We start from the raw sequence: 24,804 nt of genomic DNA, 5'->3' as shown, positions 1-24,804 counted from the left end.
GAAAGGCTCAGCAGGGTGTGGTCCTGGGAGTCAGAGCAGGCATGCCCTTTCTTTTCTCCAACTGCCTAGAGAGGAGATGTCTTCCCTTGATGCCTTGGGTGAATCCCTTCCCTTGATGTGTTCCCATCCCAATCCAGCAAAGCAGCTCTGGAAAGCATCTGCCCAGAGGACGCTGAGGGACCCCGTTACCAGCAGCAGGGCCTGTTCCTGGAGCAGCTGTTGCTGAAGGATCTCGAGCTGTCGCTGCTCCTCCTCTAGCCTGTGACGGATATATTCCTGGGGGGTGGGGGTGGGGGTGGGGGAAAGGGCAGGGAGAGAGGAAGAGGCAGAGGAGAGGCAGCAGCAGCGAGTTGGAGTTGGAAGAGGAGGGCAGGGAGCAGGGAGAGTAAGAGAGGGCAGGGGATGAGCCCCGAGGGGCAGTGTGGCCCATGGGTAAGCCCAGGAGGAAGCGGGGTAGGGGCCCGGTGGGGGCAGTGAGGGAGGGGCAGAGACGGAATGAGACACAGAGACAGGAGGGCGGGGAGCCAGGGTAGGGGTTGAAGGGTGGGAGAAAACAGAGAGAAAGAGTGAAGCTAGAAAAGATAGGAGGAATCTGGGAGTGGGGAGAGAAGGGGAGGGCACTGGGGAGCAGGGAGGCAGGAGGCAGGCGGCAGGAGCGGGCGGGAGGGCGGCGGGAGTGTGCGGTGCGCTGGCTGGGACGGGTACCTGCTCTCGCTCCGCCTGCCGCCGCTCCTCCTCCCGCCGCAACGCCTGCATGTCCTCCAGCCGCCGCTGCTGCTCCTTTTCCTGCAGCTTCCGCTGCTCCCGCTCCCGCCGCTGTTGCTGTGGGGAGAGGCAGGAGGGCTTAGGGTCTGTCCTAGATACTGCCACAGCACCGACGGGTAGGGGGAACCAGGAGCTCCCTTCTACAAATACACCCACTCTACGCCAGAGCCCACAGGGCGTGCTTGGGGTAGCTGTGGGCACATGAAGAAAGAGGCCGCAAGGCTGACTTCTACCCTTGGAGTGGGATGAATGGGACATCTTCCCTTACCCATGCTCCTCAAACAACAAAACCAACGGCTACTGGTCTCAAATCCTCTCCATTAAAGTCTGAAACGAATGGGCTGTAGTGATACCCTTTGGTCACAAGAGGGCACCAGGTACCCGCACACAGAAAAGCACCCTTCTGATTTAATGAGGAGGTCAAGGAGTAACCCTAACCCTAACTCCTCTGGAGCCAGGTTGAATTGGAGCCAGGTTGACTTTCATGATCTGTCTCAAAGAGTCGAGACTCTATTAAAAAATAAAAGTTAAGCTCAAGCCCTAAGGGGGTCTTGTATTTTCACACTTGTGGGAACTTGCACCTATTTCTTGATGAAGTTGCTGGCAGGCCTTCTCCAGGAAAGCTTTGTCAGACATGATTTTATTATTACTCTGCTGTCAGAGTACTATATTTACTTTTTTTATGGAGACAAGAGTCTCACTTTGATGCCCTTGGTAGAGTGCTGTAGCATCATAGCTCACAGCAAGCTCAAACTCTTGGGCTCAAGTAATGCTCTTGCCTCAGCCTCCTGAGTAGCTGGGAATACAGACACCAGCCATAAAGCCCAGCTATTTTTAGAGAAAAGGTCTGGCTAGCTCAGGCTGGTCTCAAACTTGTCAGCTCAGGCAATCCACCTGCCTTGGCCTCCCAGAGTGTTAGGATTTACAGGCGTGAGCCACTGCTCTGGCTTATTTACTTTTTTTAAAAAAACCTGAACAAGGCTCTTCTGAAGTAGGTTTTCTTGGAAATTGTTGGGGGTTTTGTTTGTTTGTTTTTGAGACAGAGTCTCAAGTTGTCACCCTCGGTAGAGTGCCATGGCGTCATAGCTCACAGCAACCTCAAACTCTTGGGCTTAAGCAATTCTCTTGCCTCAGCCTCCCAAGTCACTGGGACTACAGGCGCCTGTCACAATGCCCAGCTATTTTTTTGTTGGAGTTGTCATTGTTGTTTCAGCTGTCCCGGGTCGGGTTTGAACCTACCAGCCTTGGTGTATGTGGCCGGTGCCCTACTGACTGAGCTACAGGAGCCGCCAGGAAATTATTGTTTGTTTAACAAAGATAGTAGCCTACTTCGTGGAGTCGCAGAAGGACAGTGTGGATGCTATGGTCTAGTGCCTATTATTTAGACAAATTTTTTGTTCAGTCCAATGCATGAACTTTGAAATCATGTAATTGGGTCAACAAAGATATCATAATTTAAGGTATTTAAAAAAAAACAATAACTATCCTTCCCCACTATGCCCTTCTACAAAATAAATAAATTCAAATATGCAGGGTGGCCACAAAGATCATGCGCAATTTAAAACAGACTCTTTTAAATTGCATACAAACTTTATGGCCACCCTATATATGTATCTGTATACACACACAGAGACGCACACACTCATATATAAACTGGTGATATTTTAAAAAGAAAACTGCACTTACTTAAAAATAGGATTCTCTATTAATTAAAATGACTTTCTTCCACCCATCTCTAATTAGTCCAAACTGACAAGACTGTACTTCACAAAAAAATCTGAGCCAAAATAACTAAAAGTAAAAGGAGGGTCTTTAAAAGGATCCTTTCACATTCAGACCAACACCTGCTTGATAGGTGCACTGAAGCTTCTGTGCACAGATTCCCCCAGCTACCCAGACTGAAGGTGTGGGAGTAGGATAAACTCGGAGTAGAGGTTTACATGCAGAAACCAAGACAGAGAGAGTCCTGTCATGGGGAATGGATATGACTCTAAAGAAATGGCTCTGCTCAAGGGATACTGACGGCACAACCATCCACATACAACTAGGCAGGGGGCCAATGCCTGGGGATCCAGCTTCTGATAACAGAGGAGAGAGCCTTTCCATAAAAGTCTGGAAAAGGGGATGAGAAGCCCCAGCTCGCTTCCTGTCTCTCCTTCAGCCCTGCTAGAACCAGGGATGGACCAGGTCAGCAGGAAGCTGCTCCAGACCGGGGCTCAGGCCCTTCCAGGACAGCCCCACCTCCTCAACACGCCGCCGCTCCTCCTTCTGCTCCTCTATGCGTCGCTGCCGCTGGTGTAGCAGGTGCTTGATGTGTGCCTCAGGATCTCGCTGTTGCTGCTGCTGCAGCTGCTGCTGCTGCTTTAAAGCCTCTGAGTTGCTCTTATTCTCCTGCTGAAGCCGGAGAAACTCCCGGCGTAGTGTGGACTCGCCAGGCACGTTCATGATGGAGCTAGGTCAAAGTGGCACAAAGAATGGTTGGGGTCAGAACCCTGTGGTTCCCACTCTCATCCCTGGGGAGCCTGCCTGAGTGGGTGCTTTAACTGGACCAGTCTGCCCCTGGCCATTCCCAGGTGACCAGAAAATTCGTCCCCCCTTCTGCCCAGTTGTTGGCCCTGCCCACTTTTGATATTCTTGCCTGAACTCCACTTTCAGCCCTGAATCACCATCTCCCCACCTCTGGCTCATTCATTTGTCCCACTTTTTAGCTCAAGGATTTGGTTTATATGGGTCTGTCCCTACCTCTGTGTGCCCACCACCACCAGACTGACAGTCCCAAAGCTGAGGACCACTGCTATCCCCACCCTCCCACCTTTATTTTCCAACCCCACCTTGGCTCTCCTTCCTCTCCGTGGCTGTCGTCTTCTTCCTCACTGCCGCTGTACTCGTATTCTGTCTCCTCTGTAGGGGAAGATTGCTGCTGTTTCTTTACCCAGTGTCCCAGACCCCACCCCGGGGTAGGGAAACCTTAGATGAGGATAACTAATAAGGTCCATCTGGATGACTAAGCATGATGGTTACCACCCACCTTCTTGGAGCAACGGGGGAAGACAGTGGGTCTCAGGTTTGAGCCTGGACAGAGAGACTAGGACTCAATCCCAAAGGAGGTAGGCTGTGGTAACACGTGTGCATGCACTTACACACATGTGCTCAATATGGAGCTTCTGTGAAGATGTGAAAGGGAGGTCCCTTTAGGAAGGTGGACTAGGGGTTGGCATGTGGGAAAGGAAATCTCAGACAGGGGTGCCAGGCTGGTCAGTGCTGGAGGAAGAGGCTGGGCCAAAGTTTCGCCTAAGACTGCCCACTGACCTTTCTCACCCCGTTTCTTCCGGGACCGGTCGATGTGGTCCTTGAGCTGGATGCGGACCTGCCGCTCCGTGGGCTGGTCTCGGATGAAGGGAAACTTCAGTAACTGTTCTGTAGGTGGGCGGCTCAAGTAAGTCTTGATGAGACATGTGTCGATGAAGTCAATGAACTTCTTAGACCTGGAAACAGTGGTAGCTCACACTAGGAGGGCCCCCCTCAGAAGGGGACTCACAGTAGGAAGGGGTGGATCATTCATCCAAAAGCCACCTCAATTTCCTCCTATCTTTGCCATATCCCAGCACCAGTGGCTGCCCCTGGCCCCCCCCAGCACCTCTTCTATAGTGAAGATCCAAGTCTGAATAGAGAGGGGTGTGAAGGTCAGAGTGGCCTTGTAGAGAGGATTTCTGTCCCAGAGACCAAACTCTCAAAGACCTACCATTTCTTGGACTTGAGCCTGGGTGGAGGATTCCGAGGGATGAGGAAGAGGGCTCGCATGGGGTGCATGTCACACAGAGCTGGGCACAGAAGAAATGCCATCAGCCCTATTCACCATGCTGAGAGCCAAAAGGCCCCTCAACAGAACCTCCCTTTAGCTGCTTTCTAGGCCCCACTTCTCTCCCATCCTACCCCAGCAGACTCAGCACTTACGGGGGGCTCCCTCTGCCATCTCGATGGCTGTGATTCCCAGAGACCAAATGTCACTCTACAGAGGGGAGAGAAGAGACACGTGAATGTTTCTGACAACTCTGCCCAGTAACCTCTCTCTCCACTCCTCACCCCTGGTCTCTCTGGAACACCCTGCTGAGTGGCACCCCTTCCTGAGGCCCTGTCCTTTTACCCTGCACAGTTCTCCAGCTTATCCCATCTTCCCACTCTTACTTTCCTTGCCATAAAAGGCACCCCAATCCTGGTAGGCTAACAGGCATCAGACTTCCCTTTGTTCCCCAGCCTGCTCAAGTCCCATCATCTCTATCTTGCTTCCTGCCCTCACAGCCCCCTCAACTTTCCACCTCATACCCTATAATCGTAAGTGGCGTCAGGGTTCTCATCACAGGCGATGACTTCTGGGGCCATCCAGTAGGGAGTCCCAATGAAAGTGTTTCGCCTGCCCACCGTGCGGTCCAGCTGAGCACTCACCCCAAAATCCACTGTGAGGATGTGGAGGCAGGGGTCAGCGCAGGAGTCATACCATTCCCGGGCCTTACACCACTGTGTGTATGTGTACACCTCACCTGAGGTTCTGCCCAACCCAGACACCCTCGCACTCTCTTTTACCCCACTGACATCCTGAAGAACCTGATCCAAGGCCGGGCATGGTGGCTCATGCCTGTAATCTTAGCCCTCTGAGAGGCTGAATAGATTGCCTGAACTCACCAGTTCAAGACCAGCCTGAGCAAGAGCAAGACCCTGTCTCTAAAAACATCTGGGCGTTGTGGCAGGCGCCCATAGTCCTAGCTACTTGGGAGGCTGAGGCAAGAGAATCACTTGAGCCTAGGAGTTTGAGGTTGCTATGAGCTATAATGCCATGGCACTCTACTGAGGGTGACAAAATGAGACTTTGTCTCAGAAAAAAAAAAAAAAAAAAACCTGATTCAGTCTTCCTACATCTTGGAGGAAAACCAAGGGACAGCATCCCAGGCAGGAGGGGTCATCAGATCCCACCTCCCCAGAGGGACCTGCTCAGCACTGGGAGTGAATAGGTGGCAGGTACAGCTCTTGAGGGTTTTTCAGGAGGCAGGGCCTCCTAGGGGAGCAGAGGGGAAAAGGGAGAGAGCAGGCCTCCCTAGCAGACAGGCAGTTGGACCTGAGCCACCAGGGGGGAAAAGAAACCCCTTATTCTCTGTCTTGGAGGTGAAAGGGCCCAGTGAGCCTCAGAAGGAAGCAGCGCACCTAGCTTGACCTCAGCATTCTCTGTCAGCAGCACATTCTGCCCCTTAATGTCTCGATGGATCACCTTGTGGGCATGGAGATGGGCCAGACCCTGGGACAGGAGAGTAGGGAAAATTAGCAGCAGTGTGGATGAAGCAGGCAAGAGCAAGGAGTGGGAGTGGCTTGAGAGGTGAGGGAGTTATTGGTCTAGACAGGGCTGGGCTGAGGAGCTTCCTCAGAGAAGTAGCTGCAGGTGAACTCCTTACAAGTGCAAGGTTACAAGGGGAAAAGTGGCAGAGCCTGGCAAGAGAGGGGCTTATTTCTTCCAACAGCCTGAGCACTCCCAAGGTTGGAACACTGTCTTCACTCCCCCACCCTACAGGCTTGCTGCTCCCTCCAGAGAGCTTTTGCATCTCTTCCTCAGTTTAGGGAGGGGCTCTGTCCATAGGGAAGCTCCAGCCAGGGTAGCACAGGACTAGGAGACAGGGGAAGGGCTTGCACTCACCCTGAGAATCTCCCTGCAGATGTAGGCGATGCAGTCCTCTTTCAGAGCGTTACCCTTTGTGTTCTTTACCAGGTCGGTCACTGAACCAGCACCACAGAATTCCATCACCAGCTACAGTCCCAGGAAGGTACCAGAAAGGAAAGTATCAGGCAAGGCCTGCCCTGTCCCCTCATTAGAACCCTGGAGGAAGACCAGAGGCCTTGGGGCTATAACTGGCATGAGCTGGGGAACACAGGCACATGAGCCCCTCACAAAGGCCCCAGGACTTCCTGAGATCCAGGAAGAAAAGGGAATATAGAGGGAGAAAAATGGCAGAGTGGGGCTGGGTCCAGAGTGGGAAATCCAAGGAATTCCTAAAACTGTAGAGAAAATGATGTAGGTATGTGCATTTTCCTTGAGGAAGGGTCCAACGTGTTCATCAGGTTCTCAGTGGAACCTGAAACCCCCAAATGGTTAGGAACTATTGCTCTGGGCACTTTGGGAGGCTGGAGGCAGGCGGATTACTTCAGCTCCAAGTTCAAGACCAGCCTGAGCAAGAGCGAGAGACCCTGTCTCTACTCAAAATAGAAAAAAAATAGCCAGGAATTGTGGCAGGGGCCTGTAGTCCCAGCTACTCAGGAGGCTGAGTCAAGAGGATTGGTTGAGCCCCAGGAGTTTGAGGTTTCTGTGAGCTTTGATGCCACAGCACTCTACCCAGGGTGACTGAGTTGAGACTCTGCCTCAAAAAAGAAAAAAAAAAAAAAAAGAATTACTCTCTGGATCAGGGGTCAGTTACTGACAGCCAACCAAAAGCTATGAGTAATTTTTACATTTTTAAATGGTTAGGAAAAAAATCAAAAGAATTATTGCATTTCATGACACATGAAAGTGACATAAAATTTGAATTTTAGTGACCTAAATAAAAGTACAGGTAGTCTCTGAGTTACAAACATTCAACTTATGTACAATTTCCAAGTATGAACAGAGACTATTACAGGTAATAGGTAAATGTATCATAAAAATTCAACTTAAGAATAAACCCATAGAACCAATCATGTTCATAACCCCATATTTGTGAATACAGCCTCGATCTTTTGTTTATGTATAGTCTATTACTGCTTTCATGGTACAACTGCAGAATTAAGTAGCTGTGACAGAGTTGTGACTTACAAAACCTAAAATAATTACTACCTGGCCCTTTACAGAATAAGTTTGCCATTCCTGACTCAGAGGCAAGAAAGGGACAAAGAATCCGCAATTCTCCAGGCTTGCTACAGACATAAACAGTGCATGGGGTCTACCTCGACTGTTACAGCAGAGAACCTGGGCAGGCCTTGGGAGAAGCTCCTCAAGCACAAAGAGTGACCAGCCTGCAACTCTAGAGAAGAGCTGCAGAGACTCAGGGGCCAAATGGGAAGCTGGCTCCATCCTCTCCCTCTAGGAATCAGCAATCCTGCCCAAGTTTTCACTAAAACTAATGCAGAACAAGGCTGGAGGAGATATATATTTATATATGCAAAAGTAATTTGCATGTGCCTGCCCCTCGGACAGCAGAGCACAGCAGGGAGGAGGGGAAGACTGTACCCAATAGGTCCAGAAGGAGGGCACCCACTTACTAGTGCCTACCCTCTGGCTCTCAATGATCTCCACTGTACACCTGGCAGGTACACCTACTTGTTACTCACCTTTCTCTATTTGTGTGTGTCCCCCCAAAAAGCCTAAGGGCCTTGTAAGCTGGCTCATGTTTTATCTGTGCAGCGTATACAGAAATTGCTTAATAAGTACTTGTTTGGCTGACTGCTACAAGCGGAAACCTGGCATGAGCTCCCAAACTCCTGATAGTCATTGCCATGTGCCCTACTGCTGTCTCCTTTGGCTGGGCTCAGTACCATGAAAGGTGAGGCTGGGAGAATCCGCTGGGTGCCCAGGATAGAGAGGGGTATGACTCTTAGAAATTCAGGGGAGACCCAAAACAGCTACAGCAGGTTCTGATTTGAATAACCATCTAGAAAGACCCTGCACTGCTTAAAGGGGTCTGAGCCACGACACGTTCCACAAATATTTTGGTTCTGTTGTTTTGCCAGGAACCTTGTTTGAAGGCAGGAAAATGGATGGACTAACCTCCCCATGGTCTCTTCTAGCTCTTACCAGAATTGTCTTGCTTGGTATTTACTAAGTGCCTGTCAGATTCAATGTGAGGACTGGTTAGGGCGAAGGTCAGAGCTAATAACAGAAGACAGAAAACCTGCAGGGTGAGTGTGGGGCTGGAGTGGGGGCTCCTATGAGGCATGGGGTCCTTCTGCATCCACAGACAGGAGAGGCTGGGTAGACCAAGGGAGGGCTGGAGGGAAGAGGCTCTGGGCACCGATACCAAATTCCTCAGGAGCATCCTGGACACAGCCAAGTGTGGAGAGGGGAGGAGAGGGCATCTCTCACCCAGAGCTGATCGTCGTTTCCAGGGGGACTCTTCTTGATGAAGGCTCCATAGTAGGTGGCAATGTTTCGATGGTGAGAATACTTTTTCAACATGTTGATCTCCTGCTTGATCTCTTCCTCCTCATCCTAGGTGGATGCGAGGAGCTGAGCCTTTTGGCTCCCCCACATCCTCCCTCCCCAAGGCTCCCTCTCTCTGTCCAGCCCTGTTCCCTACCTCTGTGACATCCATGACCTTGATGGCAGCCAGCTGCCCAGTCTTGACATGCCGACCCTGCAAGACAGAGAACCAAATGCAGAGGGGTCTCAGGGAGCAGAACATAGAGAAGGCATGATTCTGGGGGAGTCCACATCTTTGGGCCATTTTTTAGCTTAGAAAGTGCCCATCACTACGGCTGCTACCTCATTCTGTATGTTAGCCACGGGAGTGAACAGAAGAGAGTTCCTGAGCCAGAAAAATGGCTAACAGAAAAACTACCTTGGCTGGACTTCCAAGCCATAAGCTCAATAAAGATGAAGAGGATATATTAAAAACTGTCTGCTTCTACATACAAACTTTCGTAAAAACTCAAGAGAGGCTGGGTACTCTTGGGAGGCCACAACAGGGGGATCACTTGAGCTCAGGAGTTTGAGATCAGCCTGAGCAAGAGCAAGACTCCATCTCTACCAAAAATAGAAAAAATTAGCCAGACGCAGTGGAGCACAACTATAGTCCCAGCTACTTGGGAAACTGAGGCAGGAGGATCACCTGAGCCCTGGAGTTTGAGGTTGCAGTGAACTAAGATAAAACTCTGTTAGTTTTTTGTTGTTGTCGTTGTTTTTTTTTTTTATTTTATTTGTTTGCAGTTTTTGGCCGGGGCTGGGTTTGAACCTGCCATCTCCAGTATATGGGGCCAGCGCCCTACTCCTTTGAGCCATAGGTGCCGAAACTCTGTTTTAAAAAACAAACAAACAAACCTCCCCCCCCCCCCAAAAAAAAAAAACCTCAAGAGAGACAAATGAGAGATATTTATGTTTTGTTCCAGCCCCTCTGGCTTGGACTTTCTACAGTTTGAAAGTTAGAGTGGGGGGGAAGGGGGGTGGCGCCGGCCCCATATACCGAGGGTGGCGGGTTCAAACCCGGCCCCGGCTGAATTGCAACCAAAAAAATAGCCGGGCGTTGTGGCGGATGCCTGTAGTCCCAGCTACTCAGGAGACTGAGGCAAGAGAATCACTTAAGCCCAGGAGTTGGAGGTTGCTATGAGCTGTGTGATGCCACGGCACTCTACCCAGGGCCATAAAGTGAGACTCTGTCTCTACAAAAAGAAATAAAAAGAAAGAAAGTTAGAGTAGGGAGGGATATTTCTCCATCCTAATCAAAGCCGGAGAGATTGAAGGAGGGGTGTGGGGGGGGCTTTTCTTCTCTCCCCACAACCTCCTACTAAGCAAGACAAAAACACCAGGTGCTTTCCTGACCCATACAGGAGGCCTCTCTCAGAATCAACCCTATCCCTAAAGCTTTTTATTGCTGTGAATAGGGAAAGAACAGAGACAGAGCTGAGATTTTAGGGAACTCGAGTAAATAAGAGCTGACATATCCCAATGTCCCCCTACCCTGAGTCACCAGTCCTAATGGAAAGAAACTTCCACTTCTTTTTTATTATTAAATCATAGCTGTGTACATTGATGCAGTCATGGGGTACAATGTGCTGGTTTTATATACAATTTGAAATATTTTCATCAAACTGGTTAACATAGCCTTCATGGCAAACTTCCACTTCTTGAGTGTGCCCAGCCATTCCTCACTTCCCCACCATCCTTCTGAAATTCCTAGCAGGAATGATCTAAGTAAGGCACAGATAGAAAAGTCCAAGCCTTCCTGGGGAAGAGCAGGGTGGGGGAAGGCAGCCACTCACAGTGGGGACAAAGTTTTGCCAGCCCATGGATTATTTTTATCCTCAGCAGCCATTCAAGACCCCAAGCCCAGAGAAGCAGGAGCACACAGAGCTACTATTTCCATGGCAACAACTAGGCAAGAAATTGGTGGTGGTGGTGGTGGTGGGGTGCCTGTTTCCCCAGAGCTCACAGGGGAAGGAGGGCAACAGAAAAGTGAGTGCTCCCAGTGATCCAGGAAACAAAAGGCCACAGAGACACAAGGGACTTGTGAAGATATCAAGCACTGTGTCTGGAGATGAAGCAGCAGGCTGTGTGCTCCAGGGGGGCCTTTAGCTCAGAGCCAGCACCCACCTTGAACATCCCCACTCCTTGCTGCAGCCATATCCCTGTATCCAAGTGTGAGGGGTAGTCAGGCCACTGAAAGGGCTGGGCTGGCCAGGCTAAAAGTTATGATCAGTGACTGAGAAAATGTCACTTTCAGCCTCAAAAGCAGAAAGCCTGAGCTCTGGCTCCAGTCTGCTGCAGGAGCTCAAGAACACTACTCCCCTCTGCAGCAGATCCTACCACCTCTAAGTCCTGGGGATCTCTGTGGTCTTGGAAGAAGTCTACCTCATACCTTCTGCTTTAGCTCTGCACTGAATTCCCAGGTGAGTTCTGACACACAAGTCCCCATACCTTTCCCACTGCTCTCCAGGCTGCACTCATGCTTCCCTGTCCCACACCCTGCCCGGCTACACACCTGCTTCTACCATGCCCAGGGCTAGGTCCACACTCAGAAACAGAGGCCAGTACAAATGCTCCCTTTCTGGCCACTCTTTCCTTTCCCACTTCTCTCCCAGTTCCCCTCCTCCCTTTCCCAGGGCCCCAGCCTTGGTAGACCCACACAACTCCACTGAGACCTCCAGACTGGGAACCCACTTCCTCCATGCCTCTCAAGAGAGCCCGTGGATGTGGAAGTTGTGCTTCTGCACCATCTGAGTCTCACCTTGTACACCTGTCCGTAGGTTCCATTGCCGACCACTTCCACCAGCTCAAAGATTCCAGCAGGGTCCTGGGGGGAAGAGGGTAGGAGGGAGAAAAGAAAGAATATGGTATCAGGACTTCAGAAAAGGATTATGAAGCTAGAGGGGAGGAGAGGGATGTTCAGTCAGGATATGAAAGTGAACACTAGTATATTACATATTAGGAGGGGGCTTGCAGCAGGAACCCTGGTAGCCAGCTGCCCTTTCCCTGGATTGGTTCAGAGATAATACAGAAATCAGCTGGGTGTTATGGCTGGCACCTGCAATGCCAGCTATACTTGGGAAGCCGAAGCAGGAGGACTGCTTGAGCTCAGGAGTTTGATGTTGCTATGAACTAGGCTGAGGCCATGACACTCTAGCCCAGGCAACAGAGAGAGACTCTATCTCAAAAAAGAAAAAAGGAATAAAAAGCAGAGATGAGGAAAGCTAGCAAGGAACAGGAATATAAAAGCCACCATCCTTTGTCCTCCTTTACCCTTCCCAGTCCTCCTGAGATTGAGGGCTTTCAGGCCAGCGTTTGGAGGCAGAATGGACCTCCAAGGAGAGAGAGAACAGGTGATGGTGAGAGAGGGCCTCTGGGAGGGCAGAGGAGAAGGGAGAACTTTCTGTTCCTACTTTTCTGAGCCAAGCAGTGCTAGGAGGAGAGGGCCTGAAGGGCTTGAACAAAGCCTCCAAAGAGGCTCATCCTCTACCTGGGCCATGAATGGGCAGGCCTGGCCTCAGTAACATAGCTCTTTCTCTCAAAAAACACCCCCAAAACAGTTCCACCAAGAGGGTGTGTGCAAGGCTACCCTTGTGTGTGGAACTGTTTGGGGGGTGTTTTTTGAGAGAAAGAGAAGTTGGGAGGTGGAGCTGCAAGCTGGAGAGAGGTATTAATCCAGCACTGTCCGTGCTCCTGCACCTCCTGTGGAATGACAATTCTGGCATTTCATAGGGCAGGCCCTCTCCCCTCTGACTGCTGGGACCAAGAACAGAGGCAGAACATGAGGATGGCACTTACAAATAAACTCTCCAGGCAACACATGGGCCTCTGTGCTGATAATCCTAAAAGTACATAATCTGAAATTCCTTTCTCCCTGATTCTGAAAACCAATATAGGATTTCTGGAGAGTGGAGAACCCACAACCAAAACGCCCCACAAACAAGCCAATACAACTCCTTCATTCACTGAAGTGATTGGCACATAGAAGATGAACCGGGCATGTTCGCAACCATGGAGACAGCAGCCTGAGCCTTTTTAAGAACATCTTCACTGAGCACTGTCTGCCCATTTGCTTAGAAAGGAACTGAAGGACAGGAAATGTGCCCCTGGCTTCCTGTGCATCACAGCATGTATCACAGTACACTGTGCCTGTACACTGATTTGTCTCAAATGCCCTGGAGACAGGAACTGACCCTCTTTGTTCACCAAGCACTTGGTGCTTTGTTCAGCAGCACCTCACCTAGGCTCGGCTCACAGCTCACTGAACATCCCAACCTGCTCAGAAGGCAGACTCAACAGGGGTTGAAAAAGGGTTCCCTCTGTGTGCCCTGAAGGGGCCTGGGTGGACCAAACCGAGAACTTCATGGGTCTGTGTTTAACTCTTTATCTCCAGCTGAGGTTATTAAAAAAATTCTTTAATAGGTCTAAAAGAAACAGTAGGACCCACAGGAAAGGGCGGCGTTGTCACTGCAGGTAGGACTAGTTATGTTTGAACTTGAGAGCTGCAAGCAACCTATAAGTCATTTAACTGCAATTTTAGACTTTGAGGTTAAAGATCTCCTAAAGATCTCCCCAAGGGAAGAGCTCATCCATTCTGGGGACTCTTAACTCTGATTGTTAGAAAGTACTTTTTTGGATCTAACTTAATTCTTTCTGAGATGGAGGGGAGACAGAAAAAGGACTTAGGTTCATGGTTTTGGTCCATCTTCTGGAAGTTTCCTCAAGTAGGAGGGAAAACATGATGGTCCTGTTTAAGTCATAAATATCTGCCACCATCAACTCAAATCAGTACAAATACATTTTCATTCTGTAACCTTAACTCCTAATCTGTCTCATTCCTATATGCTTGGGAGGCACCTAAGGATGAAGGCAAGATCTTTGAGGTGAGGCCCACTGGGTTCAGATAATAACATCTCATGAGTTTCAAGCCTGCTTCCTGACCACACCTACTTGAAAGGGCAATTTTGGGAGTCATGCTGTGGTCATGGTACCCCACACCCTCTGCAGAAGATGTCATGCACGGGCCCCACCCTGTTGTGCTTTTCAGCAGCATCTTTCCCCCACCGAAATCCCACCTCTCATTCCTGCTCCTCCTCCTTACTTCTGCCATCACAGCCACCCAGTTCCTTAGTACTGGAAGCTGCTAGCTCATGCCAATCCCTGTGTCTCCTTCCTGGAGCTCTCCCCTCACCATGTCTTCCTTCTGCTGCTACTGCTCAATTGGACCCTCCTAAGACATGCTTTTTCCTGCCCTAGAACCCACATGGCTCTAGATGCTTAGAGAGTCCAAACTCCTCAGCCTAATATTTAAACTTACCCCAGCATTAACCGACCAATAAATACATTCTAAGCATGTGCCTCCATCTGCCCTGCAATGGGCTTGGTCCTAATGAGAGAAAATCTGTCAGGCAACCTTTATTTAATTCATCCCTGAAATTATCTATCAAGCACTAATTATGTAACAACTCCTGAACTAAGTACAGTGGGAGCTCAATGGTGAATGAGAAACAGATAACCATATCATTTTATAAATAGGCCAAGTACCCAAATATGAATATGCAGCGGTATATGAGAAAACGTCATAAGAATAACTGAAAGCACTAAAGCCATTAAGAAACTGGTATGGTAGAAAGTGCACTGGAGAGTAGCTTTCTAGTGAGAACTCTGGCACTGGTTGTGTGTTCCTGAGCAAATATTTACCTATTTGGGGTCTCATTTGCCTCCCATAAGCTGCAAGGATGTTGAATTGGGTGAAACGTCTGTTTTATGATTTCAGGGGCCAGAATTACTTCTGGCTGGGGATCTCAGGCAGGCTCCCTGGAGGAGATGGTGTTTGAATTGGGCTTTGGAGGCTGGCTAAGTTTCTACCTGGGGATAGGAATTTAAGAGTGGAGAACGCTGGCTCATGTCTATAATCCTAGCATTCTGGGAGGCCAAGGCAGGTGGATTGCATGGGTTCAGGAGTTCAAGACTAGCCTGAGCAAGAGAGAGACCCTATCTCTAAAACTACCTGGTGGTCACCTGTAATCTCAGCTACTCAAGAGGCTGAGGGAAAAGAATAACTTTAGCCCAAGAATTCGAGGTTGCTGTGAGGTATGATGCCATGGCACTCTACGGAAGGCGACAAAATGAGACTCTGTCTCAGAGAAGAAAAAAAAAAAAAAACAGCCATTTTGGTTTTGGATGTTGACTCTTGAGATGTTTGGGTATGCACAGGAGTATGTGTCTATCAGGTAGTTACAAACAAGGATCTGGAGATCAAATTTAGAGGCATTCACGAGTGGGAGGGGTGGAGACACAGAAAAGATATCCAAGGAGAGTGCACAGGGAAAGCAGAAAAAAAAGAGCCAAGGTCAGCCTCTGAGGAGTGACCATGTGCCATGTTAGAAAGCAAGAGAACTGGGTGGCGCCTGTGGCTCAGTGAATAGGGTGCTGGCCCCATATACCGAGGGTGGTGGGTTCAAACCTGGCCCTGGCTGAACTGCAACAAAAAAATAACCAGGCGTTGTGGCGGGTGCCTGTAGTCCCAGCTACTTGGGAGGCTGAAGCAAGAGAATCTCCTAAGCCCAGGAACTGGAGGTTGCTGTGAGCTGTTTGACGCCACGGCACTCTACCAAGGGTAATAAAGTCAGACTCTGTCTCTACAAAAAAAAAAAAAGAAAGAAAGAAAGAAAAAAGAAAGGAGAACAGACACCAGAGGAAGAGATGGTCACAGAGGCCACCCTGCAGGAAGGACAAGGTGATGATGGCCTGGAATGCTGCAGAGTGGTCAGAGGGCAGTGCAACCAAATACCACTGGCCTTAGTACCAAGGTTCCCAGTGGGAACCTTTGTAAGAACTATACTTCTGAGAGCAGAAGGCAGAGATCTGGGGCTTGGGGAGACAAGGGTGTGATGAGGAAGTGAAGGCTTTAGGGAAAGCACCCTCTCTGGAGAAGTCTAACCTTGAGAGGGTGGGGTAAATCAGATGACAGCTGGAGGGAGCAGCAGGGTGAGACAAGAGGGTTTTCAAAATAGGGAAAATCTCTTACACCTGCGAAGGGGAAGAAGCCAAAAAAGGAGGATGTCTGAGGAACTGATTTTTTTTTCTCATTTATTTTTTTTTTAAAGCATGAACGCAGTCCCCCCAAAATTATGCAGTCGAGATCCCCACATTTGGGGAAATTGCAGGGCTCAGCACATCCTGAGTGCAATGGATAAGCCTCGCCCTGGGAAAACCACCTTCATGATTATGGTATCTCCCCTGCCAGGTAAGTATGAGGAACTGATTTTTTAATAATATGTGTGTATGTGTGTGTAGGTATATAAGTTTTCATTCCACAGAATATAAACTATGTCTTCCACGGGTTTACAGTAGTGATAAAATACAATAAGGCACATTTCTCTACAACACACATATCCAAGAATTCAGAATGCCCAGAGATACATAATGCATGCAGTTCCAGTGTGATTTGTGCATTGATTTGCCTACAAATGTGGGCCCTTCAAACACTGCATCTTTGTTCTTCGTCACCCTTAAAGAGGAGCCTCCAGAGGGTGGTGCTCTGCTCCTGGGGAGCCTTGGGCAGCCCTGGCACAGCTTTGTAGCACACGGTTGTACACCTTCTCCAGCTCTTCCTCAGCAATCTGGTTTTTATCCAGCCAGCTGCTGGAAGATGGAAAGAGATGAGAACGAGTACATGGGTGAATAAAGAGAGGAGGAAGGAAAGACATGTAGACAGTGGTCTGTTGAGGTAAAGAGGAAGGAAGATAAGGAGGTTGGGTGTAGTGGCTCACGCCTGTAATCCTACTCTGGGAGGCCGAGGCGGGTGGATTGCTTGAGCTCACAGGTTTGAGACCAACCTGAGCAAGAGTGAGATCCCATCTCTTAAAAAAAAAAATAGCTGACTTGGCGCCTGTGGCTCAAGCAGCTAGGGTGCCAGCCCGGGCCGCCAAACAACAATGATGGCTGCTACCAAAAACTAGCCAGGCATTGTGGTGGGCGCCTGTAGTCCCAGCTACCTGGGAGGCTGAGGCAGGAGAATCGCTTGAGCCCAGAAGTTGGAGGTTGCTGTGATGCCTGTGATGTGGGCACTCTACCCAGGGCGATAGCTTGAGGCTCTGTCTCAAAAAAAAAAAAAAAAAAAAAAAAATAGCTGGGCATTGTGACGGGTGCTTGTAGTCCCAGCTACTAGGGAGGCTGAGGCAAGAGAATCAATTGAACCCAAGAGTTTGAGGTTGCTGTGAGCTATGTCACCACAGCACTCTACCGAGGGTGACAATGTAAGACTCTGTCTCAAAAAAAAAAAAAGATAAGGGAATGCAATAAATACTCAATGACCATGACTTTAATGATCAAGTCAGAGCGAAGACCATCTTCTAAGTAGGAATGGACTCAGAATGAAGTGGCAAAGCTTGGGAATAGATGCTATCTGGCATACTTTATGGTAGGTCCCTCAAACTACAGGATACATAAAAATCACATGGGAAGCAGGCTTGGCGCCCATAGCTCAGTGGTTAGGGCATCAGCCACATACACCAAGGCTGGCGGCTTCGAACCTGACCCAGGCCTGCTAAACAACAATGACAACTACAACTACAACAAGAAAAACAGCTGGGCATTGTGGCAGGTGCCTATAGTCCCAGCTACTAGGGAGGCTGAGGCAAGAGAATCGCTTAAGCTCAAGAGTTGGAGGTTGCTGTGAGCTGTGATGTACAGCACTCTACTGAGGGCAACATAGTAAGACTCTGTTTTAAAAAAAGAAAATCACATGGGAAACAGACTCCTAGGATTTGCTTCCAGACATTCTGATTTTGCGCCGCAGGTCTGCAGTGAGGAGCAGGAATCTGTTTGTTTACCAGATATCCTGGGTGATAATAACACAGAGTGTCACTGCTCTAGAGAGTGCCTAGGCAGGTATAGGATGTCCTGGAGCAGTGGGGATGGGTATTGGTAGGCTGACCATAGCACTTTGTGATTAACTACTATTCCCTCCCCTAAGACAGATCTATAGCACCTCTGTGATCACTGACACTTCCCAAGCACACAACTCATGTCCATTTTTTTCTACATTCATGTGGCCAACCCTGCTTAAAAATGACCTTTCTCCTGTCAGCCAAGCCAAAGATCAACTGTTTTCCAGGAAATCTCTCCTAGCTACTCTAGTTCACCACAAGCTATCTCATCCATAAATTTCCACCTCAATTTTACATATTAATCTCATTCCTACCTTGAGTAGATCCTATTTAGAACCAAGTATGTATGTATGTGTGTGTGTATTAAAATAATCCAATAATCTAAGGATGTCCACTCTTGCTACTTCCATGCAACATTGTATTGGAGGTTCCAGCCAGGGTAGTTAGGCAAGAAAAAGAAATAAAAGACAACTAGTTTATAGAGGAAGAATTTCTATCTCTATATGTAGATAACATGTATCTCTATATGTAGATAACATGATTTTTTTTTTTTTTGGTAGAGACAGAGTCTCACTTTATGGCCCTCGGTAGAGTGCCGTGGTGTCACACAGCTCACAGCAACCTCCAACTCCTGGGCTTAAGTGATTCTCCTGCCTCAGCCTCCCGAGTAGCTGGATAACATGATCTTAAATGTAGAAAATCCTAAGAAATCCACTAAAAATATATTAGAATAAGTTCAACAAGGTCGCAGGGTACACGATTAATATATAAAAATTGATTATATTTCTACACACTCCAATGAATAACCCAAAAATGACATTAAGAGAACAATTCTAATTGCAATAGAATCTAAAAGAGTTAAGTTCAAAGAAGTGTTAGATTTGTACAGTGATAACCATAAAACAATGTTGAAAGAAATTAAAGACCTAAGTAAATGGAAAGATATCCCATGTTCATGGATCACAGGCTTAATATTGTTAAGATCTAGAGAGTCAAGGCACTTCTATCAAAATTCCAGCTGACTTTTTTTTGCAGAAATGGACAATATCCTAAAAATCATATGGAAATACAAGAGACCCAGAAGAGACAGACAATCCAGAAAAGAAGAACAAGGTTGGAAGATTCCTATTTCCCTTTGTAGGAGTTTCAAAACTCCCTACAAAGCTACAGTAATTTAGACAGTGTGACAATGGCATAATAACAGACATATAGATCAAAGGGATAAAATTGAGAACCAAAAATAAACTCTTACATTTATAGTCAATTGATTTTCAGTAAGAGTATAAAGACCATTCAATAGTCTTTTCAACAAATGGTGCTGGGACAAGTGAAGATCCACAAGCAAAAAAATGAAGTTAGATTTCAACCTCACACCATATACAAAAACTAACTCAAAATTAATTATAGATGTAAAACTGTACATCTATAAGATGTAAGAGCCAAAATCATAAAAATCTCAAAACAGCAGTAAACCTTCATGACGTTGGATTAGGTAATGGTTTTATGTCATATGTAACATGACATAAAAAGTACAAGCAAAAAAAGGAAAAAAGATAAATTAGACCTCATCAAAATTTAATACTTTTGTGCCTCATAATATGCCATCAAGAAGATCAAAAGGTAGGGCCAGGTGCAGTGGCCCATGCCTGTAATCCTAGCACTCTGGGAGGCCAAAGCAGGTGGATTGCTTGAGCTTATGAGTTCGAGACCAGCCTGAGCAAGAGTGAGACCTTAGTCTCTGAAAATAGCCAGGCATTGTGGAGGGTGCCTATACTTACAGCTACGTGGGAGGCTGAGGCAAGAGGATCACTTGAGTCCAAGACTTTGAGGTTGTTGTGAGCTATGACTCCACAGTACTCTACTGGGGGCAAGAAAGTGAGACTCTATCTTAAAAAAAAAAAAAAAAAAGGAAGATGAAAAAACAGAAAAAAACAGCTCACAGAATGGGAGAGAACATCTGAAAATTATTTATCTGATAAGGAACTTATATCTGGAATATAAAAAGGATTCCTACAACTCAACAATAAAATAATCCAATGAAAAATGGGCGAAGAATCTGAATGATTATTTCTTCAAAGAAAATATACATATAGTGGCCAGCCAGGCATGGTGGCTCACGCCTGAAATCCTACTACTTTGTGGGGCAAAGGTGGGAGAACTAATTAAGGCCAGGAGTTGGAGGCTGCAGTGAGCTAAGATAATCCTACTACAGTCCAGCCTTTGTGAAAGAGTGAGACCCTATCTCTAAAAAAGTTTTTACAAAGGCCAGGTATGATAGCTCATGCCTGTTAATCCGAGCCCTCTGGGAGACTGAGGCAGGTAGATTGCTTGAGCTCCTGAGTTTGAGACCAGCCTGAGCAAGAGACTCATGAGACCAGCCTGAGCAAGAGAGAGACTCTATCTCTAAAAAAGTTTTTAAAAAGGCCAGGTACAGTGACTCACGCCTGTAATTCGAGCACTCTGGGAGGCCAAGGTGGGTGGATTGCTTGAACTCATGAGTTCAAGATCAGCCTGAGCAAGACAGAGACCCAGACTCTAAAAAAAAAATAGCCAAGCACTGTGGTGGGCACCTGCAGTAACAGCTAGTAACAGCTGAGGCAAGGCGATAGCCCAAGAGTTTGAGGTTGCTGTAAGCTATGATGCCACTGGCACTCTACCCAGGGCAACAAAGTGAGACTCTGTATCAAAATAAATAAATATAAGTAGGTGGGTGTTGCTATACCTCTGGGGCCAGGTGTGGTAGCTCATGCCTGTAATCCTAGCACTTTGAGAGGCTGAGGTGGGTGGATTGCCTGAGCTCACAGGTTCGAGACCAGCCTAAGCCACAGTGAGACCCCCCCATCTCTAAAAATAGCCAGGCATTGTGGAGGAAACCTCTAGTCCCAGCTATCTGGGAGACTGGGGCAAGAGAATCACTTGAGCCCAAGAGCTTGAGGTTGTGAGCTATGATGCCACGGCACTCTACCCAGGGCAACAAAGTGAGACTGTCTCAAGAAAAAAAAAAGTAAATAAAATAAAATAGATATATATAGTGGCCAATAGGGGCACATGAGAAGGTGTTCAACATTGTTACTCATTAGGGAAATGCAAATCAAAACCACAATGAGATACCACTTCACTCCCACTAGGGTAGCTAGAATCAAAAGACAGGACACTAACAAAGTTTGACAAGACTGTGGAGAAATTGGAACCTTATACCCTGCTGACAGGAAAGTAAAATGGTGCAGCAACTTTGGAAAACAAGTTATTTCTTCAAATGTTAAACAGAGTTATTGTATGACCCAGGGATTCCACTCCTAGACACTCAAGAGAATTAAAAACTTTTATGTCCACAAAAAAAATCTGTTTGTGAATGTTCACAGCAAGAAGATTCATGATAGCCAAAGAGTAGGACCAATCCAAGTGCTCAACTAATCCAATAAACAGATAAATGTGGTATATCCATACAATGAACTATTATTGGCAATGAAAAGGAATGAGAAACTGGTAGAAATTGTAACATGATAGAAGCAAGTCAGAAAAGGCCACATATTACATGGGTCCATTATGTGTCATGTTCAGAATACATACGGTGATTGTTAGCCAAGCCTGTGAGTTTACTAAAAACCACTTAAAAATACTTCAAAGGGGTAAATTTTATGGTGAATTATGCCTCAATAAAGATGCTATTAAAAATAATAATCCTTCAACATCACTAATCATCAGGGAAATGCAAATCAAAACCACAATGAGCTATTATCTCACCCCATTTAAATGGCTATTAGCAAAAAGACAAAAAATAACATGCTGACCAGGTTTCAGAGAAAGGAGAATTCTTATGTACGGCTGGTGGGAATGTAAATTAGTATAGCCATTATGGAACAGTATGAAAGTTCCCCAAAAGACTGAAAATAGTTTAGCTGGGCATGGTGGTTCATGGTGGTCCCAGCTACTTGGGAGGCTGAGGCAGGAGTATTATTGGGAGCCCAGGAGCTGGAGGTTGCAGTGAGCTATGATGACACCACTGCACTGTAACCAGGGTGACAGAGCAATACTCTGTCTCAGAAAAAAAAAAAGGAACCTGAAAATGGAACTATCAAATGATCGCGGAATTGCACTGCTGGGTATATGTGCTCCAAATAAAGAAAATATCTGCACTTTCATGTTTAGCCATTTTTTTTAATAAAGCCTCTTTTTTTTTTTTTTTTTTTGTGGTTTTTGGCTGGGGCTGGGTTTGAACCCGCCACCTCCGGCATATAGGACCTGCGCCCTACTCCTTGAGACACAGGCGCCACCCTTATAAAGCCTCTTTTAAAACATGAATGCACTCTCATTATTTATCACAGCACTACTCACAACAGCTAAAATATGAAATCAACCTAAATGTCCATCAATGAATGAATGAATGAATAAATAAAGAAAATGTGTGTGTGTGCCTGCCAAAGAAGTATGCACATTTTAAGGAAAAAAACTGTATTAAAATTCAATATTCAGGGATGAAGGGAGGAGGGTGGGGCCTTAGTGTGTGTCACATATTATGGGGGCAAGACATGATTGCAAGAGGGACTTTACCTAACAATTGCAATCAGTGTAACTGGCTTATTGTACCCTCAATGAATCCCCAACAATAAAAAAAATAAATAATAAATAAAATAAAATTCAATATTCAATATATACTGATAAATCTCATGTAACTGTAAAAGTCATATATCTCATGTAACTGCAGAAGTCAAACGTGACTTGAGTATTATAATTTTGATAGTTTTTTTCTTGCTTAAAATGTGTATACATTTTTTGGCACCCCCTATGTATGTGTGTGTGCATACACAAACATATACACAATGGAATATTATTTGGCCATAAAAAATAATGAAAATCCTGTCATTTGGGCCTGTATCACACATACCTCTCACGCCTGTAATCCTAATATGAGAGGCCGAGATGGGTAGATTGCCTAAGCTCATGAGTTCGAGACCAGTCTGAGCAAGAGTGAGACTCCATCTCTACCAAAAATAGAAATATTAGCAGGGGTGGTGGCACCTGCCTATAGTCTCAGCTACTCATGAGGATCGCTTGAGCTCACGAGTTTGAGGTTGCTGTGAGCTAGGCTGAGCCATTGCACTCTAGCCCAGGTAACAGAGTGAGATTCCATCTCAAAAAAAAAAAAAAAAAAATGAATGTTTGAGGTGGTGGATATCCAATTACCTTGATATATGCTCATTACACATTGAGTGCATGTATCAAAATATCACAGACCTCATAAATATGTACAATTAAGTATCGCTTTTGTAAAAACATAAAGAAAATTCTAAGAGCACTTACCACAGTGCTCAATAAATTGGTTATTGTTTGTTGTTTTAGAGATGGGTTCTCATTGTTGCTCAGATTGGTTTCAAACTCCTGAGCTCGAGCAATCCTCCCATCTTAGCCTCCCAGAATGGTAGGGTTATAGGTGGGAGCTACCATGCCCGGCCAATAAATTACTGTTTATTAATGAGAGTTTCCACTCCAGGAAAGCTACTCTACTAACATGGAAGGAAACCCATAAAATGTTTCTGAACATGTAATACATGAAAAAAGTCCTGAGATAAGCATGGAAAATAATAAAATATAGTAACTCATATGATTAAGAGTTAGGCAATTTTTTCATTTTTTTTTTTTCAGATAGAATATTATGTTGCTCCTCAGTAGAGTGTCATGGCATCACAGCTCACAGCAACCTCAAACTCTTGGGCTTAAGCGATTCTCTTGCCTCAGCCTCCCAGTACCAATAGGTACCTGCCACAAAGCCCAGCTATTTTTTTTCTTGTAGTTGTCATTGTTGTTTAACAGGTCTAGGCTGGGTTCGACCCTGCCAGCCTCAATGTATGTGGCCTAACCACTAAGCTACAGGTGCTTAGCCAGGTTTCTTTTTCTTTAGGGGCAAGCCACTTAACTTCTTTGGGTTCCCTTTCAACAAGATAAGAAAACTTGGCTTGGCACCTGTAACTCAGTGGTTAGGGCACTGGCTACATGCACTGGGGCTGGTGGGTTTGAACCTGGCCCAGGCCTGCTAAACAATAATAACAATAACAATAACAACAACAACAAAAAAGCAGCCAGGCGATGTGCACCTATAGTCCCAGCTACTTGGGAAGATGAGGCAAGAGAACCGCTTAAGCCCAAGAGTTTGAGGTTGCTGTGAGCTGTGATGCCATTGCACTCTACAGAGAGGGACACAGTGAGACTGTCTAAAAAAAAAAAGGGCGGCGCCTGTGGCTCAAAGGGGTAGGGCGCCGTCCCCATATGCCAGAGGTGGTGGGTTCAAACCCAGCCCCCGCCAAAAAAAAAAAAAAAAGAAAGATAAGAAAACTTTCCAATTCTAACTCTATGATTCCAAATTCTCAGGTCCACACTCCATGAAACTGCCAACCTAAAGACTATTCCTTCCTTATTGTATGCCAGAAACTGTCCGAGGCTGGGGAATAGAACAATGAATAAAATGGGGCAGTTCTGGCCATTCTGGTGTTTACATTCTGATGGGGGAGGCAGATATTAAATAACTCTATAATTAATTATTTAATTATAGCTGTGGTAAGTCTTACGTGGTACGGAGAAGTACAGGGTGCCAAGAGAACACATACTTGACCAAGTCTGGGGAATCAGGAGAGTCTCTTCTGAAGAGAAGTTTAAGCTGCAATCTAAAAAGCCTTCCCAGCACCCTCCTCTGAATGAGTGCCAGTGTCTGTCCCATCCCTCTGGCCCTTATCTTCATTATCTTGGTGTCTCAGAGATCACTCCTATTGCCCACTCTCTCCATAGTCCCCTTAATAACTGTAACAACTGGTACTTTTTGAGCATTTTCTTTGCTCCTGGTATGGCTGAGACCTTTAGAAAATATAATCTCAGAAGAAACTGAGGGTTCATAAAGATTTCTGTACAGGACATAGGAAGAATCATCACTTGTTGAAACATTTGTTTAGGGTGGTGCCTGTG

General features: G+C 46.8%; 1 protein-coding gene and 1 non-coding gene across 17 annotated transcripts in view; both read right to left on the bottom strand.

Annotated features, from left to right (window-relative positions):
* Positions 1-24,804, bottom strand: part of MINK1 (misshapen like kinase 1) — a 61,634-nt gene that overhangs the window by 7,712 nt on the left and 29,118 nt on the right. For 8 of the 16 annotated variants that reach the window (XM_053568795.1, XM_053568796.1, XM_053568801.1 and 5 more), the window contains exons 2-14: positions 11,718-11,783; positions 9,075-9,131; positions 8,861-8,986; positions 6,446-6,556; positions 5,962-6,052; positions 5,089-5,219; positions 4,720-4,774; positions 4,508-4,586; positions 4,075-4,250; positions 3,597-3,666; positions 3,007-3,217; positions 706-822; positions 190-276 (exon numbers count right to left, since the gene is read on the bottom strand). In XM_053568795.1, the coding sequence (XP_053424770.1) occupies positions 190-276; positions 706-822; positions 3,007-3,217; positions 3,597-3,666; positions 4,075-4,250; positions 4,508-4,586; positions 4,720-4,774; positions 5,089-5,219; positions 5,962-6,052; positions 6,446-6,556; positions 8,861-8,986; positions 9,075-9,131; positions 11,718-11,783 (1,377 nt within the window). The remainder of the gene's footprint in view (positions 1-189; positions 277-705; positions 823-3,006; positions 3,218-3,596; positions 3,667-4,074; positions 4,251-4,507; positions 4,587-4,719; positions 4,775-5,088; positions 5,220-5,961; positions 6,053-6,445; positions 6,557-8,860; positions 8,987-9,074; positions 9,132-11,717; positions 11,784-24,804) is intronic. The other 8 variants (XM_053568807.1, XM_053568811.1, XM_053568812.1 and 5 more) reach the window with 3 other exon arrangements.
* On the bottom strand, positions 16,056-16,213 carry LOC128571462 (U1 spliceosomal RNA). Its single transcript, XR_008375870.1, has one exon. It is a non-coding gene; the product is annotated as a U1 spliceosomal RNA (small nuclear RNA).

This window comes from Nycticebus coucang, chromosome 18, assembly GCF_027406575.1.
Source record: "Nycticebus coucang isolate mNycCou1 chromosome 18, mNycCou1.pri, whole genome shotgun sequence".
Classification (NCBI taxonomy): Eukaryota; Metazoa; Chordata; class Mammalia; order Primates; family Lorisidae; genus Nycticebus; species Nycticebus coucang.
The sequence above is the reverse complement of the archived record's forward strand: the minus strand, read 5'-3'. Positions and strand labels throughout refer to the sequence as shown.